The 24,064-nt window shown below is 38.2% G+C and overlaps 1 protein-coding gene across 10 annotated transcripts in view; it reads left to right on the top strand.

The window, feature by feature from the left end:
- Positions 1 to 24,064, top strand: part of LTBP1 (latent transforming growth factor beta binding protein 1) — a 188,647-nt gene that overhangs the window by 125,091 nt on the left and 39,492 nt on the right. For 7 of the 10 annotated variants that reach the window (XM_050315045.1, XM_050315039.1, XM_050315040.1 and 4 more), the window contains 9 exons: positions 547 to 645; positions 1,291 to 1,416; positions 2,555 to 2,680; positions 3,384 to 3,506; positions 6,144 to 6,263; positions 10,244 to 10,366; positions 12,405 to 12,527; positions 17,756 to 17,878; positions 20,418 to 20,543. In XM_050315045.1, coding sequence (XP_050171002.1) covers positions 547 to 645; positions 1,291 to 1,416; positions 2,555 to 2,680; positions 3,384 to 3,506; positions 6,144 to 6,263; positions 10,244 to 10,366; positions 12,405 to 12,527; positions 17,756 to 17,878; positions 20,418 to 20,543 — 1,089 coding nt within the window. The remainder of the gene's footprint in view (positions 1 to 546; positions 646 to 1,290; positions 1,417 to 2,554; positions 2,681 to 3,383; positions 3,507 to 6,143; positions 6,264 to 10,243; positions 10,367 to 12,404; positions 12,528 to 17,755; positions 17,879 to 20,417; positions 20,544 to 24,064) is intronic. The other 3 variants (XM_050315035.1, XM_050315044.1, XM_050315042.1) reach the window with 1 other exon arrangement.

The following is a 24,064-nucleotide window of genomic DNA, read 5'->3' as shown; positions in this document are numbered from 1 at the left end:
GAAAGTAGCAATTGTAATAGAGGTTAACAAAAAATTGATTGAAGCTTCAGAAGCAATTTCTCCATTATCCAAAAAAAAAAAAAAAAAAAAAAAAAAAAATCATGGAAGAAGCGGGAGGAATAGAGGTTGGCATCAACTAGGTGACTTGTTAGGTGGCAAAGACATATTTTAAGCAAAAGTGATATCTTGGATTATGTACATGAGAATTTTAATATCAGCAAAGGTGAAACCTTGTACCCCTTTCAAGGGGAAACTGTACTTAGGTGCCTCCTTATAGATTTATGCTTAACTTTTGCTGCAAAAGTTTTATGACTGTATTTGCTTTCTTTAGCACCTCAGGGTTTCTTCACAAGCAGTAGAATGATGAGAAACCCAATTATACTGGGTTTTTTCCCTACTCCAGATCAAAGCAGAATAAACAAATTAAAATCTCCATAGTGTCTGGCTCATTCAGTATCATGTGTGAATTCTTTAAGGAGTAGGGGGTCTTGAATGCTTTAAGGTGGTTTTCTTGGATGTGATTGATTTCCATTCCATGTCACACAGTAGTGATTGAGAAAACATCCCCTCCTTTGCCTGTTGAAGTTGCTCCTGAAGTCTCTACTTCAAGTGCAAGTCAAGTTATTGCACCTACTCAAGTTACAGGTATTGTACTTCCTTTTTAGAACTAAAATAAATTAAGACATGACTGAGCTCCTGACACTTCTGTTGTGTGCTGTTGTTGAATTACCATAGTGAAGAGAAAGTGGCTGTAGAACACAAAGGAATCCTCTTGAGAGAAAGTACAGAACAGCACAGCAATGAGGGTGCTGTCAATAGAGACAGGACTGGGCCCTCCCAGGATGTACCTGCCATTTTTGTGCCAACATAAAAGGTAAAATTAATAATTCTACCTCAGATTACATGATCTGCAAGGAAAGTCCAGAAGTAAATACTTCTTGGATACAAGTCAGATCATTAGATAGTCTGCACATGTGTTCACGAAGTATACGTGATCATGTTCATTAAAGGATGTAGACCTCGTGGGATGTAGATCAGCATGTTCTGCAGAAAGCAGATGAGGAGTTACTGTTAGATGTATTTTTAAATGTTCTTTTGATGTTTGTGCTTCTTTTTTTCTGATGTGTTAGTTGTCTTGTCTACATCTATATGTCAAGAAGTGAAAATAACAGCAATGCAAGTCATAGCTGAAATTTGTCTAAATGATGGCTGTGTCCAAAATATATGAATATTGTGCATTTACTGAACTATGTGGAGATTTTAACATGAGACTTCTTTTTGTTTACTTAGAAATCAACGAATGTACAGTTAATCCCGATATCTGTGGAGCAGGACACTGTGTTAATTTGCCCGTGGGATACACTTGCATCTGCTATGAGGGGTACAAACTTAATGATCAGCAGACAAAGTGCTCTGGTATGAAACAATGCTTTCAAAAATCTGAAATAACAATGCTATGAAATGCTTGAAATGTAGAATCTGGTCAGGGCAAATATCTACAGAGCAGTCAAGAGTTCCTTCCTCTACTGAATGCTTCCAAAGTTCAAACAAGTTTTTTATGTCAAATAAAATTTGACAGTACTCTCTTATATAGCCTTCCAACTGCTCAGAAATGAACATGAATTTAATTGAATTGAGTGAAAACCTTTCTCATTGTGACATGAAAGAAAAACTGATTAGGCAGACCATCTCCTCTCAGCTTTATATCAGGTATCTAAAATGTCAGACTGCTAGGAAGAAATACACTTCTCTTTGGAGAAAAAAATATTTGGTGCCCATTTCTCAGAATGATTCACTCAGCTATCAGCTCTGCAGCTGGATTAAATCCAGGAATTTTGTTAGGTCATTCCTTTCAGCCTGCTGCTGAAAAAAGAAAGTATATCATAGAAATTGAAGAAGCACAATAGGAGATCTGCAAAGTGAGGTCTTCATCCCCTTCTAAGCTAGTAAATTCTGGAACAGAGGCCTCTGGTGAACATTAGGAGAGCACAGACTGGCTCTACATGAACCATTTCAGATTTGGAAGCAGCTGTATCAGTATCTTTTCTTTTATTCAGAGTGTACTGGTTCCTCTGTAACTTGGATCAGAAAAAGTGTATTATATCATGCTGCCAGATGATATACTATCAACTTTTCATGCCCCCAAAGCCCAGTAACTTCATGCTGTAACACGTACTATCAGGTACAAATACAACATTAAAAAATAATTTACGCAGCATAGCCAAATCACAGCTTACTATACCTTTATTTCATCCAAATTGTTTTAATGTTCCATGCTTGCGGCTTGTTGCACACAGTGTAGTGATTTGAAAAGTAATCATGTCACGTTCTTCAGGCCAAGGCAATATTCCTATAGTCAAGCCAATAAGAGCATTTTTCTCCAACCAAAACTATTTAATGAATCTTTTTTGCATCTCTGAGGGAAAACCTGGACTTTTTCAAGTAGTTAAAATAATTACAAATTAGTTTTTTCAAATGCATGGAATAGAATGCACAAAAATAATCACAACTAAATATGTTATTCTATAGTCTTACGTTTTCATTTCTTTCGTAGATATTAATGAGTGCAATCAGGCACCCCATCTCTGTTCCCTTGGACGCTGTGAAAATACAGAAGGAAGTTTCCTATGTATTTGCCAAGCTGGACTCATGGCCAGTGAAGATGGAACCGACTGTGTTGGTAATTACTGATCTTCTTTATAGCAAATAAAAATACAAAAATTAATCAAGAAACTTACCTAAACCCCACTAAAGTCTCTTTTCCATTTTTTTTTTTTTTTTTTGCCTCGATGCCACTGGTACTGGATTGATGCCTGCAAGTGTTTTTAAATGTCTGTCACCAAGAGAGGTAGCTCCAATCACTTAGGTAGCTCCTATTACTTTTCAAAATGTTTATTTGTTGAAAAACAAGAATTTATTTAGTATCATCCTGGTTTAGGAAAATTACCATTTAGTAAAATACCTTCTGTTGTGGAAAATCTCCTTCAATAACTAACAACTGCAACAAACCATATTTTTAAATATAGCTGCTAACAGCCATGGACAAAGCAACACAAACGGTGTGAATTGGCTGTGGTCATCCTCAGGATAACCCTGTCTTGGTCACAATTTACACACAGCAATACACGTTGTGTTTGCAACCACAGGGCTGCTCGTAGTCCTTATTCCTATAGCCTGGCTGTTTCTAGAACTCATTCTCTTTGTGATTACAAGCCATGAGGTAAAGACTGAACTGCTCCGTAAGAACAACTGTAGGGCTGGGGCTTGCAAAGATCTTCAAAAAGCCAAACTTACTTAATGTTTAAGTAAAGCAGAGTTTAGAAGAGACACAAACATTCAAGAATACCTGGTGAAGCAGTTTCTCTTCTCTCTGTCATCTGCAGATTTTGATGAATGTTCAAGACCTCATATTTGTGGAGAAGGCTTTTGTATAAACACCCTTGGCTCATACAGGTGTGAATATTGTGATAGTGGATACCAAATGAACAGGAGAGGGGAATGTGAAGGTAGGTTTGGACTCTTCACCAGGAGTGATGGTGAAGTGAAATTACCATTTATTGATAGCACAATAACAGTGTCTAATGTTACTACTGCTTGGAATGATTACCACTCCCTGCTGTTCAAGGGAGGCTTAACACACTGCAGCTTGAGCTGCAAAGGGGCAATTCTCAGAGGGTACAATCTTAAACAAGAAGCCTTTGTGGGTACTCTTCAATCTTTGTCGTTATTTGATGTCTGGAACTGCAATTCAATTCCTGTTATTTAGACTTAAGATGATGCAAAGGAGTTCCCCCACTATAGACAGAACCATGCTGGGACAGCTATTCTAATGGCTCTCACCATGGAATCATTTAACTTCATTGTTAATCCTTCCCTGCATACTTTACCAAGTTTTTGTTATTAACAGGTAGTAAATTATAAGTTGAATTTTTAATGTCTGTATCTAGCAGCTATTTCACATTGCAAGAGATCTCAGGATATCTGACTTAAAGCTTCACATTATTTTTTAGGGTGATTTGTTGCCTTTTTTCCTTTTTTTTTTTTTTTCATTTTCAACTTGAATTGTGAAATAAAAATCACAAGCAGTCATTTCATTTTAAACATAGTTTTGTTCCTGCTTTAGTCTAAGTTACATAGGACAGAATAAAATTACTAACATGTCAGGTTGCCTAGCAAATAAGCAACTTAAAGCTACCATGGATATATCTGCTGCTCTGAGCATTGCTAAAAGATTCCTCTTTCTATTTTTTATTTATTTAAATATTTCACACGTTACACTTTTACAACTAGTCTTTGCAAATCTGCTCTGTGAGTAGGCAATCTGTGATTAAAATAGGCTAGAATTCAGAATATTACAGTATGTCAAATTTGTTATTAGCTTGTATTTTAAGTAGTGTGGTGGGAGTCCTCTGTAATTTAACTTAACAATATGTAATTTCTGAAACCAAATTCTATGTTGGAAGTTATTTAAGGTTGCTTAAGGGAAAAACTCTCCTACACTAAATACATCAAACCAAGGAAATGACACATTTGGGGTATCGTTTCACCATGTCATTATACCTTCACAGTATAGTCACCCTACTGACAGATTTCAGATTCCACAAATAACTGCTTTCCACCTCCTCCACACTTCAAAAACAAAGGCAAGAATTCTCCAAAATGCTCACAATACACACAGTTCACTTGCACTTCCTCACCCCATCTTCATTCTGCCCTCAAGTTGTACTCATTCAGTCCAGACAGTTCTGAGAACAGGTTACAGCAGAAGTGGTTGGTTTTGTTAATTAATTTTAAAAAAATCTCACAGCACTTTCACTGAGAAACTTTTGCAGGTCTGCCGTGTAGTGGCTGAAAAGGCCTGTTTCTGTTTTTATGAGAAAGTATTCTCAGCTGGACAGTGACGATTCTATGAAAAATTGTGATTTGCCTACATCCAGTATGTATGCAATTTTCAGAGCTGGGATATTCAATTCTCTGGGGTCTGTAGCCTTGTCTAGTTCAATTACAAGTACTGGAGGCTACTTGACTTCTGTGAGCTAGTTCTCAAAACTAGGAGTGGATTACCCCCCTATGATACGTGCTGGAGCAGCAGTCCTTAACTGCAGAAAACAAACCTGTTAGGCCTGGGACAGTAAAGGAATGGGAGTTTAGGAAGCTGGGTTTAGAGGTGACTTTGACAATTTAGTTAGTTCTGTGCACTGCATGAAGCAAGTGTTTGGTGGGAAAGGTTATAATTATTGTGTAATTAAAGATCATATTATAAAATGATACTCATGCATGGGAGCAGACTGCAGTGAGGCTGCGCACACGGTTTTAATTTCACCATCTTCTGATTGTTGGTCACTTGACAGCAAGTTGCATCAAAATGTAATTTTTTGTATGCAGTCTCCTTTAGATTGCATATGCTTCATGTGCTATGGGTTTCTATGGTGCAGGATAAGGAGTTCTTGCTCAGAACCTAGATAATGAGTTCCATGAATTTTTCAGGACCTATCTCTTGTTGTTGTGGGTAAACTAGGATCTTGCCTGATACAAGTCCCTCTAATACCCTAAACACAACCAGCCGCAGTGCTGTGGCTTGTGCCTGCTGTCAGACAAAATTAACTTCTTCCTCCCTGTAAACATCTTTAATTATCATTCACACAATTAAATTCTTAGTCCACATAACACTTACATGCCACATAACTCTAGAACAATGGAGAATACAAAATTCCACTTGGCTTTTAGAAGACAAAGTTACAATTTTTATTGTTGTTGCAATGAACTTCCAAAGTCTGAATATAGGAAGAACCTCAGGGCACTTCAATATGATATAGGAGTGACATAAGCAAAGTTATTCTTACCTAAGCCAGAAATCTGACATGCTGTATGTTCTGCAAGGCCTACCAAAGATTTATAGTGTAACAGAAAATTCAAATTCAGTTGCATGTACTATGATCTAATATATTTCTCAGAGATGTCCCTTCGCTGGTACAAATCAGTGTGAACTTGTACTTTCCTGTGTCTAACAGATAAAGTAAGCAACTCTTTACAATGCATTAATATAACAGGAGCAGAGTCAGAATAACCAATAACAGAATAATAGTAGTTCAGTGTTCTGTTACAGCTTTGACCAGTATTTCCTTTTATCTTCTCTTTTGAAGACATTGATGAGTGCCTGACTCCAACTACTTGTCCAGATGCACAGTGCCTTAACGCTCCTGGCTCTTACCAGTGCATTCCGTGCAGACTGGGATTCAGGGGCTGGAATGGACAGTGCCATGGTATGTTTAGTACTCTTTGTCTCTCCAGTCATCTGTCATCCGTTCTGAGGTGCTTTATTCCATATTCCATCAGTGCTACAACCTGATGACAGTGTTGTGCCCTGGGCCCTCATTTTATTCAATAGTAATTGAAAATATGGAACAGAAAGGGGATTACTGCCAGTGAAATACTAGTAGGATGTTGTTTGGTATTAGCAAATGGAAAAGCATGTGAGTGCTAACACATCAGTGTGACTGACTAGCAGATTTTTCAATAGGATATGGGACTTTGCTCACAAAGCATATTAATAAAACTTCTTAGTTATCAGTATGTCCAGCAAAATATTAGCACATCTTGAAGCACCTTGTCTCCCTTCAGGTTAGGATTTTAGGACAGATTTCTGACATTTTACTTTTGTTTATTTGGTTTTAAATGTTAGATTTTTATTTTTTTCCAAATCAGTTTTGGCTATTTGAGATAAAGGTAAGAAAGAGCAAATTAATCCATTGTGCAAAAAGAAATCATCTATTGGGTTTTGAATTCCACTTTTTGGGACACTAGCAGAAACTTACATTTAACAGCAGTTGTAAAGGATCTGCTGTCTGTTGTGAGTACTCCTGACCACTCCATGTAGTACGTGCCCTATAATTTGTGATGGTTGGAATAAGCATGGTACCTAAACAGGTGTACAATAACATACATATAGGGAGTGTTTGCATTATTATTGTAGGTCAGATTGTCAGCGTACTTCGACAGCTCATTTCCTAATGTATCCCAGTTGCTGTGATTTGGTTCATTTCACAAAGCAATCTAAGAGCATCGTTTGGTTGAAATAGCTCTGGAGGATGGGCACCTGCTGTGCTCCACCTGCAAATGTGCTAGAGCCAGGTTGCAGTGAAGCATCTTAAAAATGTATGGTGTGGCTATCAGAGCCTCACCACAAGTTTTTACTGTACAGGGTATACCTTTCTCAACCACCAGGTTTTCTAAAGAAGGCATACTGTCTGAACAGATCTGCCATGTCATAGCGGCATATTTGGTCTTGTAATTTGACTTACTGTGGAGGAATGTATTTCTCAAGTAATTTCATGGGTTTTAGTAGAGTTGTAGCAAGATATGAAATGTTTACAACAAGTTAATGGGCTTAACTTAGCACAGATTACTCCACAGTCATCTTTGTTTTGTTCCTTCCCACCTGCCTGGCTCCCTGCTGCCCTTGCAGAGTGTGGCGCATGTACTCTGCTAGAACAGTTCCCTCTTACTTAACTCCTTTTTTGCAAAAATTTTTATTAGTTTTGCATTCTTTCCTAATATCAAACTTGATTTCTATACCTATTTATAAAAATAACCTGGTTGAAAATGCCATGGCATAACTTTCACTTGTTCCATTTTTGCTAACCAGGTTAGTAGGAGCAAAATGAGAGAACTCATTGCTTTGCTCAGATTTACAAACAGAATTATGTCATGTAAGGAATAAATCTTTGTTCCAAGTTACTGAAACTTTTTTTCCTTGTATTACTGCATGTGGTTTCCCTTTTTTCATTTGTTTTATGAAATGTTCTAAGCATCTAGACATTCTCACTCACTTCATTAGTGATGTGATCAGTCGATTTTTTGTTTATCCTAGACTTACATCATATTGGAAATGAGCCATAGACATTTCAGAAAATGTTATGCAGACAGTTTGTCTTAAATCTGTAGCTCTGCAATATTGTACAGCTTAAATACACTAGAAAGGAAAATATGTTCTGTTATCTGTGAAGGATATGTAAGTCCATTGTTCCATAAATTCGTTTGTTTCTCCTGTTAATTTAGGTCAGTCGCAGCTCTACTGGTTTTCCCCAATGCTGTTTTCAGTATTTTTTTACCTCACTTCGTTCCTCTGCCTGCGTTTTATGCCACAGAAAATGTGTTGTAAGAATTCTACAGTTCTTTGATGCCATTTATATTGTAATTTTCCAGGGTTTAAAGCCAGGAACATAGCCACTTCTGTTTCTTTAAGGCAAGCCAATCAGTTCACTTCAAACTTGGGTAGAGTACATTCAGTTAGAGTTTAGGTGGGAATATCCAAATCACACTGGAAATAAAAAAATGACACCTGCACACCTCGCCTCCTCATTGTCTTGAAATTGCCACTGTCCCAGATCTTTCAGTGCATTTGTATTGTACAGGCACTATTTGAAATAACTGGTTTTTAAGCTTTCTTTCAATCACTGATTTATTTCTATTCCATTTTTATCTCTCTACATTTGCACATTCAAATACATTCATGTATCATAATGTATCTAGAGCACACTTCTGTGGGGTGATGAACAAATTAAAAAAAAATAGATTGACAAAACTCCCCATCCTCGTGGTGGATTTTAGAGCTCTGTGGTTAACAATTTTTATCACTGTGGTGGATTTTAGAGCTCTGTGGTTAACTATCAATATTCAGCTTGTACAGCTTTAAGGACCCTGTTAGAAGATATCAACAGTAATACACAGGTCAGCAGGGATGATCCGTATACCTCTAACCCTACTCTAAGGAGCTTCAATAGAATCAGTTATAGGTCTCATTTCATCTCAGAAGATTTAGATTCTGTTCCTGTTTTTCTGCTGGCGTTATTGGAAAGTCTCTTGGTCTTGAAGTCCCATCCGAAAATCAGGTTTCTTTTTCAAGCAGATTGGAGGTAAATAGATGAAAATGAATCTGCAAGAAGCGGGTTTGTTGTTCAGTTGGAAATTCGTGTGCTTGACTGCTAAATTAGGTTCTGTGTGTTTTAACAGATTCTTCAATTAGAGCATTGATCATGAATGTTTAGAGCAAAGGTCATGTTTTGTAGAGCAGGCACATTTTGCAACAGTAGGGATCTGAGAAATTAACCTTGAAGAAAGGTAACACCTACTGAACTGCCACAGCAGAGCACCTACAGATCTGTGCTGGATGCTACTTCATCTTCTTGGCAATACGACATCTTATTTAGAGAGTTAGAGGCTTAAGTGAGGAAACAAGAACTGTAGGTCATTTGAAATATGGATGCTAATGGTGATTTTGTTTGTGTCTGGGGAAAGTGGGCTTTATCAAAGTCAGATTGTACAGGAGCTTTTAACGAGCCATGAGTGATAAATACATGAGGAAAATGGTTACTGCACATATTCACAATAGCTAATAAGAGCTATGATGATGATTTAAAGATGTCTAATCTTTTTTCAGCTCTTGCTGTGATACAGCTGCCTAAATAGCTCAAGTGCCACTAACAATCTGCTGGGTTTTATGTTGATGGGGTTTGTGTGCTTTCTGGTGGTAAAAGACAGGATAATTGGGAGTAATGTGATTTCTGGCACATAAAAGCACACAAAATGTAGTTCTTATTCTGCAGCAGTGAAGCTAAAAAAATACATCTTTTTTCGTACAAACAGGGACACATGCTTGCTGTTGACTACTCCCCCAAAATAAATAAATGAAGTTTGAAAATTAAACTTTTATTTTTTTAAGTGAAAACCACTGCTAGGAAAAAGACAGTAATTGTTATTTTAGAATACAGAATTAATTCTGGCTGCATTTATAACAAAATTTTTTTATTTCTATGTCTGATTTCTGTTTTGTTGATTTATACAAATTGCATTCAGAAGGAATTCTTGAAAATTATTCTTAAATAGTAACATAGCAATTTTCATGTTGGCTAAGGAAAGTGGCCTGTCTAGTTAATACCCTTCTTTCAGACAATGGTGAAATTAGGTGTCTACAGGATAGCTTATAGAAAAAAAGTTCTTTTCAAGTCCTTCTAAATAAAGGATGGTTTGTGACTAGGAAGATTTTTTTATAATCCTATGGAGTTCTTTGTTGCATATGTAGATTAGCCTTACAAAGGGACTTGCATGAAGTGCAGAAATCCCACTGAAATTCCTCAGGGATTATAACCATGCTTATGGCAGAATTTGAACAAATTCCCAAGCTCAACTGAAAGGTGGTTGTACCCAACTTAATTTTACACTTGTGCTTTCTTTCTTTTCACAGATATAAATGAATGTCAGTATGGCAATCTCTGTACAAATGGACGTTGTGAAAATCTGGAGGGATCTTTCAGATGTATTTGTGGTCAAGGTTTCAAACTCTCCGCATCAAAGGATCAGTGTGAAGGTAGGAAATCATATGATTAAAATTCATACGATTGCACTTACCTTTTAGATAATTTTTTTTTAATCTTCCTTTTATTGGAGAAGCACCAAATGTACTACACTGATACTAAAAACCCCAAAATATGGGAATGTGTATTTCTGTTTTATGGCTTCCATGATGTGTTATAAAGGCAATATAAAACATGTAGTAATATTTATATTGCTAAATTGAAATTTCTACAAAATCCTTGGCATATCTGGCATTTTGGAGGTTTGAGGACAGTGGCTTTTGCTGCCTTAATTGCTTTTGTTTCTACCTATTTTCTTTTTCTTCCATGAGAGTGAGTGCAAGCAAAAACCTAGGCTGCTCCCTTTTGGAACTCAGCAGTGTTAGTTAACACTGAGCTGCTCCTTGCATTGGTGTCACTACAATTCCAGTGGTACATTATGAGAAAGAGAATTTGGTGTCATATTTCTAAGAACAGTACCTGTACCTCCGAAGTGTCAGTTTCCACATTTCTTCCATGTCTAAAATTCCCTTTGGGACTGCTCCAGTGGAACAAAATTAGGTCTGATGTTGGAGTGAAGCAGTCTGAGAGAGAACCTAGAGTGTGTACAGGAGGTATGAATATTCTTCTTAGGGAGAGGGGACTTGAAACCTCTCCCTAATGGTGAAAATCTAGGACAGTGTCTCCAGGCTGTGGAGGCACACAGAAACCTATACATTTCTTGTCAAAACGCTGGATTTTCTTCTTTTCCCTTTCTGTCATCCTTCCCTAAGTGTCTCTGTACAGCACCAAACACTTGCAGACTTCTGAGTGCTAAAAATAACACAGTAAAACTAAATGATCGTTCATGTAAATTTGTCGGCAAGTTTGAAACAAAACATCAGTGTAAGTTATGCGTCTTGAGTGAGTTAAATGTGCTGTTCAGGACACACAGCAGACTGGTCTTGGGGAAAATATGTAGACAAAATTTGACTGCTTCCTCTGAGCCTTCCATGGAAAAGAGCCCTTGCCAAGCTGAGCTGGCATGTGCAGACTGTTCTCTTAAAGTGCACCCTTCTGAAGTAAAGACCCATACACATACCCAGATGCTTCGTGCAGCCCCACAGCTTTCGATGATCCTTAAATTCTAAAATTCTGTCGTCATAAAGGACCATTACTCAAGAGGTCAGACTACATAGTCATAACAGAGACCTGAAAAACCTCATTGAGTAACTTTCTCCTGTTTAAATTCAAGTGTATTTTCAGAAAGACACTCAGCCGTGCCTAAATGCTAGAAGTGACTAAGAACATACCATGTCAATTTAATTACGGGTTCTTAATGAAGATTTTATAAATCGCAGAGGGAAAACAGGCTTCCTAGCTCAAACAAGACATGTGCTATGTTCTGAATTCAAAGCACCACTCCCCTCCAATACTTTGAGTTTTCCATAGGAAAATTTAAGTTTGGTGTTCAGTTCCATCTGTTAACTCAGGCTGACCCCAGTTTATGAGAAATGAAGCACAGAGGGATTAGCAGTGTTGTGGAAGCAAAGAGACATTTCCCTCCACTTAGATGACTAATACTGTTACAAGGCAAGTATTTTAAGGAGCCTTAATGTACAATTTAGCAGGGGAACAGCCTGTCAGTGTGCATCTGAAAACCACACCCTGTTAAAAGGTGGTGATCCTGCTGGAAAGTATTTTGTGGGTTTTGCTGACTCACTGAAGTGACTGACTTGTTACCTTTGCCAGATATAATAGAAACAAAAGCAGCTCTCAGGCAGCCTGTGTGTGTATTGTGAGTCTGTGTGTACCCATTTGTGCACTGAGGGATAAGTTGACACTACAGAAGAGAATGCTGAACACAGTCATCTCAAGGAAAACATGCAGTCTGCAATTTCATATAATTTTATGCATCATATTGCCTGTCTGTATTTCTTCATAAATAAGAACAAGAGAAGCAGTAGTGGGTATTGACACTCCACTGTTTTGTTCAGAATTGGTCTTTGGAAGAGGTGATTAGTAATGGGTATTTTCAGATGTGTTACATTTTCAGTGTCTCTTCTGCTGCAGATATTAATGAATGCCAGCACCGATCACTCTGTACAAATGGACGCTGCAGGAACACAGAAGGATCTTTCAGATGCATTTGTAACCAGGGCTACTCATTATCATCTGCTGGAGATCAATGTGAAGGTAAGCTTAGGGGCGTAAGCTACTGATTCATTTTTTTCAGTAAGATCTTGAGTATTTCACCTATAGGCATGAACTCTTTGGCGAATGAAGCAGAAATATGTGTTGCCTCTCTTTCTTTCTCTATAATGTCAAACTTCAGTAATCCCCACCTACACAGCCACATAATCAATGGAATCTTAGAAATAGTCCCTGTCATCTTTCCATATGCAAGAAATCAGTACACGTGTTTCCAACGTAAGTAAGATTGGAAGAGCAGTTGACATTATTACCGAAAACAATTAAGGCTTTCCAAACCTTGTTGTTTATATTCTGACACAGAGGTTCCATATTATAAAAACTTCTGCCAGCAGACGCTATTCTCATGGGGGCCTGCTAAGTTCAAACTTCTTCTCCAGCTGGTTTTAGGAACCTGAAGCCAGCCCGACAATCACATGTGCACTGGCAGGAGAAAGTATGTAGTATAAGACAAGCTCCAGGGGATCTGCTGGAGGTCACAGCTTTGCACCATAACCTATGTACTGAACATGTAAAAACAAAAATAAGAGCTGAAAGATGTACAGTAAATGCAGGGAGAAATGTTGTGTTATAGAAAACAAAAACTTACTGTTGTCTCTCAAGTAGAACAATGTATTTGTCCAGTAATTGACTTTTTCTAGTGAATCATTTTAAAACTACTGCCTCTTCTCTGTCATTGGCTATAACACCTGACATGGTACGTCTGCTGTGCTATTCATGGTCACCTTGAGCATGTAAGATTACTTACTAGTGAGCTTCAGAAAAGATTGTACCTCAGTTGCTTTCTTATCTCACACTGGCAGCAGGAAATAGCTCTCAGTTAAGGTCTCACTGTACGTGTGGTATTAGCATATAAAACCTTTTTGGCCTCTAGTGTGCTTTCTGTAACTGCTGACACCATGGAAGATACAGCTTCTTACTGCTCTTCTACCAAATGGTGTTCTGCTGCTAGGTTATCGTCCACACAGCACTTGGAAGGCTCACCTTCTCCCTCACAGCAGTGTCAGGAATCCTCCTCTTCCAGTGATCCAGGCAAAAGGGCAGTTCCCCCTGAGCCAGCCAAATGCTGTTTTCTCCAGGCAAGCCTATAACAGACTTTATCATCAGTGATTATACTGGATTGTGAAAATGAGTGACAGCACCTCTTGAAGTTCTCACCAACAAGGAATGAGGATAATCTCATAAAATCTCCCTAGCATACTGATACTCTTTGGTACTGACCTATTTGGAGAATATGTTCATGCAAGAATTTAACACAAGCTTTTCAGAATTCCTGGTGAGTACCAGCATCACTTGCATCAGCTTTAAGAAATGTGGGCTGATGATGCAAGGCACTAGAAACTTGTGTCAAAGAATTTTGCTCTCATCTGGCTTCAAGATCCTCATGAATTGCAGCAGATGCAGAAATACTGTGTCAAGAATCAAAGAAAAATGTGGTGAAAGGGATCGTGGGTCTTCCTGCCTCCCAAAGGCAGAACAGACAAGAGGTATCATGCCTGGCAATTACTCATCTAGCCTGCTCTGGGTACATTTCAGCAGATGAGATTCCAAACTTCTCGTCAGACTGCTTTGGTGCATTTCATACATCCCAAGAAGTCATGGTAACTGTTGCAGTTCTCCATCACCAGACCTATCAGGACCATGGTCCATGCTTTATTTTCAACCTTTTCTTGATCTTGTTCAAATGTAGCTTTCAAGACAAAATAATTTCGGACTCTTTCAAAGCAAAAGAAGGATTGGATCAAACAAGGAAAAAGGTTAATACTGCTCTCTCACCCCAGAATCTTTGTCTCATTTGCAAGTCTGCTACCAAATCTAGAGCTTGTCCAGCCAGTGACAGAGTGATTAATTTCTGTAGAGACAGTTTGTTCAGTTAAACTTTTCATAAATATTACAAGTCACCCACAAAATGTATTCATCTCTTGCAGTGGAAGGAATTCTTCTGTGCTTTTGTTATATCCCTTCAAAATTTTCTGAAGTATAGGATATTGCAGACTACTTTTTGCACCTTGGAAACTAAGATTAAACAGACTATTCTTGTTCTTCTGTCAGTAAGAGTGGTTGGTACTAGTGCTTTAGCTGCTATACATTCTCCTCTCTTGTTTCTCCTCACCTTGTAATGTAATTATTTTTGAAGGCTCCTTGAAGCGTTCAGGGCACATTTGGGGAACTCAGTTGGGCTACAGTTTTAAATCTCACATTATTTTCGTATCAATGAAGGTCCTCAACTTCACAACCGTGCTCCCATCTTCATGAAAATGGCTTTTCTTGTGACTGTTAGTTCAACCAGATGTGTGTGTGAACTACAGGGCAGAGTTTCCATAAAGACAAAATAACCTTGACAAGACATCCAGTGTTTCTCTGCATAATGGCCTCTGATCTTTGGATTAGCCTGAATATTTTCTAAGACTTCACAGAGAAATCGAGAAAGAGATGATAAAAATGTGGTTATGGTACAGCGCAGTTGTCTGGAAAGAACAAAGTGGTTCAAAATCTGTCCAGTTTCTCAAAGCATCAGGTGTGGGTATTTATCATATCAGAGGATACCCAAAAAAGTATGATGCTGCAAAGCCAAAGTGATTGGCAAAACACTTGCAAGAAATGTGTTGGTTTAATTAGGATTTCTTCTGGTTCAGGAGCTTTCTTAAAGGTGAAAACAAAAGAAGTAGTTTGCTGGTTTGATCTTTATAACTTGTGCAAACTTCTGGGGTATTGCAGAATTTGGCAGAAGTATGCTGTGCTTATTTTCAGCTATGATTTTTGCAACTCTCTGGCTCAAGTTTTTGTCTGGAAGTCTTTGCACAATATTTTACTTGTTAAAGAATAAAGGTTATTTGCAAATAACTGTTATATACATTGGTTTATACAAGTATACATGCAGTATATGCACTCTATGTGCATCCTCATGCTGAACTCTTCAGAAAATACGAAAGCTGGACTGAGGCCTTCAATCCTTCAGTTCTATTTGAGAACAATAATCCATATGTCCATTCCTAATGTAAATGCCTGTACACCCTTTTATCCAAGGCTGAGGAACTTTTTCCTTCTTCAGTACCTCTAGAGACTTGCTATTACCTGCTTGGAAACCTTCCACTTGAAGATAGTACTCAGAGGTCTGCAAGATACACGCCCACATGCATGTTAATCTTTTTTCTGCCTTAGTCTCTCGTTCAGCGTCTTGTTCTTAAGTAACATTGAGACTTATCTGCTCAGTCTTGCTCTGAATAAGAGGGAACATGAAGTGTGAGTGCACTTGTGAGTCCTTATCTCAACTTACAGGAAGTAGGAATGTGCACCAGCGGGATGTAAATACAGACTGTAAATCTCAAAGAATTCAAGTTACTGCAAGAAAGTCTGTCTGAAGCAGAAGAGGCTTCAGTGTTCTTCTAAGAGCTTTCAGAGGTTTTTGTGGCCAAAACAATAGGACACTCATGTGTAAACGGTGGTAAGAACCACTGAACGTCATAAGCATGAGTTACTCTGATTTTTCTGAAGATTCTCTTGCAGCAGCTATAGGATCTATGAAGAGTTGCATCAGAGAAAGGGAGGTTTGCATCCTGTATGGAAAATAATGCCTTTTGACTGAATTTGGCAGAAGGCACCTTCTTGTTGTGAGACTTGGCATTAACTTAGCACGAGGGAGTCATTAATTTTTTTCTTATGATTCTAGTCAAAATCAGTTGCTTTTTAAATAAGCCACAATTTATTTCTCAGTTGAAAATCATTATAAAACATATGGTTTATCTAAAGATCACAACTTTGTCAACATTAAGTACAATTTTATCTTCAATAACATTCATTTATGTAAGAAAACTATCCCTATTTCTTATTTTTATCAAATAGATTAAATCCCAAGGAGAGGTATATAGTGTGGGCTTTACAGAGATAAATGTAGAAATGAGGTCATGTCCTCTTTTTAATTACAATTGTTATTCATTCCTGCAGCACAGGAAAAAGTTACAATTCTAATGAGCTAAAATCCATGCTTAAGAAATCAGAATGACCAAAGGCACTGGGAAAAGTCTTTGATTACTGTTTTTCAAAGGAAATGCTACATTATCAAAGCCATAGACTTAGTAAATCATTAGGTAGGGGACTGTGAAGGCAGAGGGAAGTTGCTTATAGGAGGCTTTTTTTGTATTTGACCCTCTCACTTTCTGTTTGCTTTTAAAACTTAGAGGTACAGTCTTCAAATATCTTGTGGTCTTTAGCTGTAGTGAAACCAAAACTGTGTAATATCACTGGAATGCAGGCACTTGCTGAGTTAATCCTGTGCCCATAGTAGCTGTACTCTGTTTCCTCCACTGGACTGCCTTTAAGCCCTTTGAAAGACAATGGGAAGAAAAGACTTTAGGTGGAGACAATGCCAGTGTCCTGTTCTTGTGATATTTTATTACCTTATGTCTAGTTTGTATCCTGAAACTTTTCCTGCTGTGTGTCAGCCGGCACGCTTAGCCCATGGATATCAAGACACTAGGGCAGAGTCTACAGGCCTGAAGGCTTGATGCTGGGAGTGTGTGGTGTAGAGGCAGCTGGGAACTAGACCCTGCGTGCCCAGCCTCTGCAGCTGGATTTATGGCTTGGGTGCAGCACTGTGCAAAAGCAGCTATTCAGCTTCATGACTAAGCTGCTAAGCCTGTGAAACGTCCGTGTCGCGTCGCATGAGCTGCCTGAAGTACCCGTTAGCGCAGCAGAGTGCACATGTCCTACAGGCCTCCTGCCCGCGTGGCTGTTCTGTGAGTAGTCTCCGCAGGCATGTCCTGTCTGGTGTGACACACCAGCTGCGCTTGGGCTCGCCCATACTCAGGGGGATGTCTGAGTAGGTCACTTCCAACTCAAGGATCTCAGTATAGTGGTTTAAACATGTCTAAAGACGCCTATTGCAAATTCGCATCAGTAGGTATTTTTTGTGTCTCTCTTCTTAATGTACAGCTGCTTGGATTTCTTTTAACTGCATTACTCTTATGAGAGGTGCACATGGCATAAGTGAGTCATAATTGCTAGGAATAAATCACATAAAAACCCAAATTTCAAAGCCCTCTAGAAATACGAGAAATTTGATGATATGATGAAAGGACATCCTAAACTGTAGTAAACTTGATTTCCACATATGCACACAGTTGCTTCAAGTTGCTGTTAGTATCAAGGTATCACTATTAAAAGTTTCATTCGTTTTTACATCATCTAATTCAACATTTGACTTTTCATTTCAGATGTTGATGAATGCCTTCAAGACAGCAATATTTGCCTTAGAGGAAACTGCATAAATACTGATGGGTCTTACAAATGCACTTGTCCAGATGGTTTCCAGCAGATAGCGAATAGGGGATGTCAAGGTATGAAATAGCTGTAAAAAATACCTGGATCATTATTATAAATGTGCAAGTTTGTAAGTGTAACTTGTGATATCGACTAAGGAATGCTAAGGAAGAAAAACTAATTTATCATTTGTAGTACTTTCTTATTCATTTTGTATTACTCTCTGTAAATGTATGCTGGAAAATTATTTTAAATGGCTGAAGTGTCAGCCTCTGCATCTTGAAAGAGATTCTGTATTAGAACTAACAGAGATAGAGTGCTGTTCTTTTCCCAGGTCCTGGAAACTTTTATTGTAACAGAACCTTCTGTGTGTTGTTGAAGCAGTGATGCAACAGCAAGAGCAGTTTAGTTAGTGTCAAGTCACATTAGATAAACCCCTCTCACTTCTAAAACACTTTGCAGTACTTTGTGGAGGATGGGTGGGGAGGAAGAGAATGTGTTATCTGAGACTGAGTCAGCCATTGCCAAACCCAGAAAAATACTTCCCAGGTTTTAGTTCTGAATGATACCAACTTCATGTTGGCACAACACCCAGGCATGCCTCACAACTCCATTTTGCCATCCATTTTTATGAGACAGGAACCGTGGTATCAGAGCTGGAAAGTGAGAGCATGTTCGTGCTCTAAATGACTGTAGGACCAGGACTTTTTTTTGGCTGCTCTCTTATTCACAGTTTAGACTTGAGCTAAGAGACTGTATTCTAGCAGTAAATTCCCTGTAAAAGTTCTGAGAATGTGACTGCTTTCTAATTCCAGAAATGTTGCATTCAGAATACGAAGTGCTGTATTAGACCTTGCTTTAGCAGATAAAAGAGAATTGATCACAAGCCAAAATCATTGCCAGCTTTGATATCCCTCTATTCTCTTCACTCTGTCATCTAAAGTAGTAGGATATAGGCTTCATACTTTAAATGGATAAATATAATAAAACTGAAAACACGTATGAGCCAACTAAGGGACAGACAGTACAGACAGAGAGCTATTGAATTAAACTGGCAAGTTTATCACAGAATGCAGTGTCTGCAAGTTGAATCTGGACTAGACTTGAAATTAGGAACATGCGTTTTGGTAAGGAGCAAAGTTGAAAAGAGTCCAAAACATGAGAAACTGCAGTTTGCTTTTTCTGACTTATTATACTCTATTATCCTAACGTTGTTAATTTTGTTTTCCTGTCTTTTAATACATCATTCTACCTTGTGTAATCAGCTGGTTCTGTTTCCAGTATTTTTCTAGCAGTTTTCAGAAACTGACTGCTAAGTCTTGAGAACAGTGTAGGTCCTGAGAATACTGCCGTATTGTCCTTGTCATTGCTGATATCCTGCCCTTCCCAATTTCCAGAGAGCTTCAGGAAGTAGTTGTTGGTTTGCATTTGCTATGAATTCAAGAGAACTTTATACATGTAGGTGTTGTGTTAAGCACAGTTTTCAGCAATGACTTTTTCTTGGGCACCTCATGCAGATACAGCTTCCCCAAGCTGCCTCTTCCCTTTCTTCATGGCCATGATTTTAGGACACTAAAGTCTGGAAGGTTTACATAAGGCTAGAATAAGTTTGTATCTAAAGAAAATTCCACAGTGGATGTCATGGTCTTGAGATGGTGGTATTGAAATCATAGTTTCTCTAGTATATCAAAATTACTGTCTACTTTGATACATTCTGGATGGTTGTAACAGCAGACAGAATCTAAGCAACAAAAGATACAGTTAAGAATGAGACATTCTAGTATTGTGGTGATGGATGAATAAGCCACATGTGTAAGTTTTGTTTGCGAATTTGAGTTCGATCTCAGCATGGTACTGAATGCATCTTAATAGGGTTTTGTAAAGCAAACTAAAAAAGTGCAATTACAATGTGAATGGTAATTAATATGAAAGCGATAGTTCCTTAATGAAAGAATGCAGTCTTTAAGTTCTGAGGGCAGAATTGGTTGCTAAGATGAGGTATCAATCAAAAAGAAATACTTATTTTTCAGATTCACAAGTTTGAAAGGTGGTGTTTGAAAAATGCTTTTTTAAGTTTAAAAAAGAACCCAGCAAAACAGACAATGGTGACAAACTCTCATATAACAAACTTTTTGGATCATTCCCATTCTCCGTCAGGAAAATAGACCATTTGGCTTTAAATTATAGAAAATCAGCCTACTGGGAAAGGTGCAACTCCAAATCTGCTAGTAATATGTGAAGCCAAATGCTCAAGTTGACTAGTGTGCAGGAATCAAAAAGCAGTCAGATGAAGCTGTCTGAGAATTCCTCTAACACAGAAGAAGTGTGGACTAGGATGGATCTTATGCTGATATCCCACAAATCACTCTTCTCTCTGCTCATCTTCATCACAGGGAGTTCTGTAGAAAGAATATGCTGCAGCAGAACATAATGATGCCTATACAGAGTTTGGAAATGATCCCAGGACATTTGGTTGCTCTGGAAAATGAGCGCCCTGTTCACATGGCTATTTCCATTGCTACTGGAAATAAAAGCTACTTTTAAGATAAATTGAATTTATGCTTAATATTAAGGATATGATGATCTGCAAAGCTATTAATGTCTCTGTGCTTTCAGATATCAATGAATGTGAGAGGTCTGACCTCTGTTCACCTCATGGGGAGTGCCTAAACACGGATGGTTCCTACCAGTGCATATGTGAGCGGGGCTTTTCTGTGTCTGCAGGTGGCCGAACATGTGAAGGTGAGACAAGTTATAATAATCCATTCTCATTGATTTGCTGTTGTTAATTGGGTGAGAAGAGCAGTCTTCTACTACTAACTCCAAAATCTGCCACTTAAGGGTCCTTCATTCTTTTTCTTGTAAATGTGTGATGTGCTATGTTGCTGTTTGAATCATAGGAAGTATAACAGGAAATTTAGAAAATTGGCAGCATAATGGAGTTAATGTTTATTACAATCTGTGCTTTACATTTCTTGATTTTTAACAATTTTGCTATCTTAACATTAGATTACATTTTTTTGAGTAAATTGGTAAAAAGGAGTACTAACCTAATGATGGCAAAGAAGGGAATTGTATTCTTATGCTGAGATATATGAAACTAGTGGATGTCTGTAATAATAATCATAGATAGGAAATTATTTCTATCTTATGGTAGGGGTAGAAGGAATAAATATATCTAAAATGCATGTAAAGTGTGTTTGGAACTCAGGCTTCTGATTAAGTTTCAGTGGCTAAGATCTTCCTACCATGAATATTTAGGATTATTTAATTTGAAGCATAAGCACGTTATCAGCAAGCCTGAGCTTCCTGAATGTTCTCATTGCTGTGTGGGAGACAACAGAATCTTGCTTGTTCAGACTTGCTGTTTTTTAAATATGCAGATTAAGCATCCATACAACAGAAGTAATTCCAGTGAGAAATTGTAGTGAAATGCTACCTATGATAGAACTTCAGGCCTTTTGAAATGGTAGAAATGGAGTAAATAACAATAGTTAAGTCTTAACTAAAGTGCTAAAGTCAGCTTATTGTTTGTAAGTGTATGCAGGTGTGCTTATACAAGTATCTTTCATATAAGGTTGTAAAAACTACTCCAGTAATAACACTGGTGAAAAGCTTCAATCAGGAACCTGGAATTTAGGGTGACTAGGGTTTTTATGAGGTTATAGCATGACAATATATCCTGTTGCTAATGGAATGCACACAGTTGCTAGTGATGCTGTTCTCCTACACAGAATTTAAAGTAGGAGAATTGTGCTCAATGATACCAAGAAGCTATGAGGCTTTTTGTGGTCAGTGATGCCAACAGAAAACAAACGATCCCCTAACTGGATGATTAATGTCTGTTCTTAAGGATGAGAGGACTGTTCAGGACAAGAAGCCTTGTGGGAAAAGTTCAGAAAGGAAAGAAATTTTATGGTAGCATTTTGACGAGATGCATGCAGAGGAGCACTGAGTAGATGATAGCTCAGTGTTGGAACCTATATGTAGTGGATCTCAAGCATCCAAGAAGTAAGCAACTGTTCTTTCTACCAAATTATAGGCCAGTAAATCCATATGTGATTAGGTTTCATGGGCCAGCTCTTCTCATAGTTCACTTAGGGATAGTGAAAATGTTCGTCCTTCAGTGGACAAGGTGTATTGAAACTTGTTGCATTTACTCCCCCTACTTATACCAGAGGAAAATCAGTATTACAGCATTATTATTTGAGCTGGCACATAACCAGCCATATAGTTCGTAATGTGATCTCTAGTGAAATGAAATACACTGCTGGCAAGAACACTATTATGCTGCTGTAAGGGAATAAGTGCTGTATATTTAGATACAGCATGACATCAAGCACAATATTTGTGTTTCAATTATTATTGATAACTACAAAAAATCCTGCAATATTTTTACTTCTTTTTTCTCTCTAAACTTGTGCTTTGTTTTGTAATCATGGTGTGAGTTGAAAGAAACATTCTCTTACTGCCAACACAAAAGCCTGGTTAAGTAGGCTAGAGAGAGCAAATCTGAATTATTCCAGTGATTGACGGACAAGGCAGTATTTTGTGATTTCAAGTAATGGGGATAATTCCGAAGCATGTTCATGGATTATTTTGGCAGCATGTATACATTTCACCCAGTTCTTAGGAAGGATATGGTTGGATACCTTCAATTTCTCTGCTAGAAAAGTGGTAGCAGGTGTTTTGCCTCACTGTTGAGCACAGCTGAAAAAAAAAAAAAAAGGCGGTCAAAGAAGAATGCAGTCTGCTCTAGTAAAAACTAAGCACTTTATTTCAAATCAAAGTTAGGAAGATCACTTATTAATAGAATTTAAAAAAACCTAAACAGAATGGAATAGAAACACAACTTTCAAAAAAAATCCCGAAGTCATTAGCATCTAATTTTAGGAGGTGTACCAGAAACAGCACTCCCTCTGAACCTCTAACAGTTAATAAAGTAGCACAGTTTCCAGGGAAGGGTTGCTATCACATACGATGAAATAGGACAAAGTTAATCTCCATTAGAACAAAAAAGCCAAACTTGTACTAAATACAAAAAGATGAAATCACAAGATCTTATTTCCAGGGTTGTGAGCAGTTTTGGAACTTTTTAATGAAGAATAAAACAAGTACAAAACCAGCTGAATGTGCTTCACAAGTAATTGGTATTGTGTATGGAATACAGATCAGACTTTATATTCAGCACTTGGAAAAGTATTTTAATAACTTGGCGAAGCAAGGGTACTTCTAGTCTCTGAAGCAGCAGCACTCCTTTTCCACCACAATTAGTTTCTCCATTCTGTCATTTTAATAAAAACAACTCTAGAGTTTTGACAAAACTCATTTGAAGGGAGCACTGATGGCATCAGTGTTACTATTTGTAGTGGTGTCAGCTTCATGCGAATTGGCAAGATGAAACAAAAGGAATGTGTGACATTCCAGGTACTGAGAAAGGATGTGGCTTCCAGTCGCAGGAGCTACTGTTCTTTACACTAGCTGCCTCTGTGAATTTAGCTGTAGTTAAGTGAGTGAGAATAACTGTTTATACCATCAGAAAAAGAACCTGAGGGAATTTTCCTGGATTTACACACCTCTCTGTACCTGGGGAGCAGATTTTCCATATCTCCAGTCTTCTTTTTTTATGAGTTTGACTTGTTTTTTTAAAAAAGTTAGAAACAACAACAACATAAAACATTTAAGAACCTCATGTGGTTCAGTTCTGGTATGGAGTTTTTATGGCCACTGGCCAAAGTAAACTGAACAGCTGTGGAGACTCTGTCTTCTTCCAAGGTATAGACAACCTTTTGTTGTAGCAGTGACGTTCCGCTGCTGCCTGGCCCCAGGCTCAGCGATTTGACTGTGCCAGGCTTTCTGAGCTGGAGGCTCTCAGAGCTCTCCCTAGTTCCTTGTCAAGCTCTCTGGGGTTCATGTAAAGATGGTGTTTTACCCAATTGGCTGCTAGTCAACCATGTTGGCAAAACCTCAAGTTAGAGGTTCCCTGATGCTTAAGTCAATACCCTGCCTCAAGCACCTCTTCTGTCTCCACATCCAATCCCATATGTTTCTCAGTGGCTCCCTTGCGTTTCTCTCCTACTACAAGCCCCAGGCTTCACTGCCTGCTTCAACAGGCAGTCCAAAAAAGCTTACACATCCCACCAGAGCTCTCCAAGCACTGCTTCTTCCTTTTTATGTATGGGTGTTATAGGCAGCCCTGGAAGTCTGAGTATCAGAGCTCTGCTTCCCTAATCACCGTACAGAGCTGTTCTAGGAAGCAGCTC

This window comes from Myiozetetes cayanensis, unplaced genomic scaffold (genome assembly GCF_022539395.1).
Source record: "Myiozetetes cayanensis isolate MyiCay16 unplaced genomic scaffold, myiCay2020 scf2-11, whole genome shotgun sequence".
Lineage (NCBI taxonomy): Eukaryota > Metazoa > Chordata > Aves > Passeriformes > Tyrannidae > Myiozetetes > Myiozetetes cayanensis.
The sequence above is the reverse complement of the archived record's forward strand: the minus strand, read 5'-3'. Positions and strand labels throughout refer to the sequence as shown.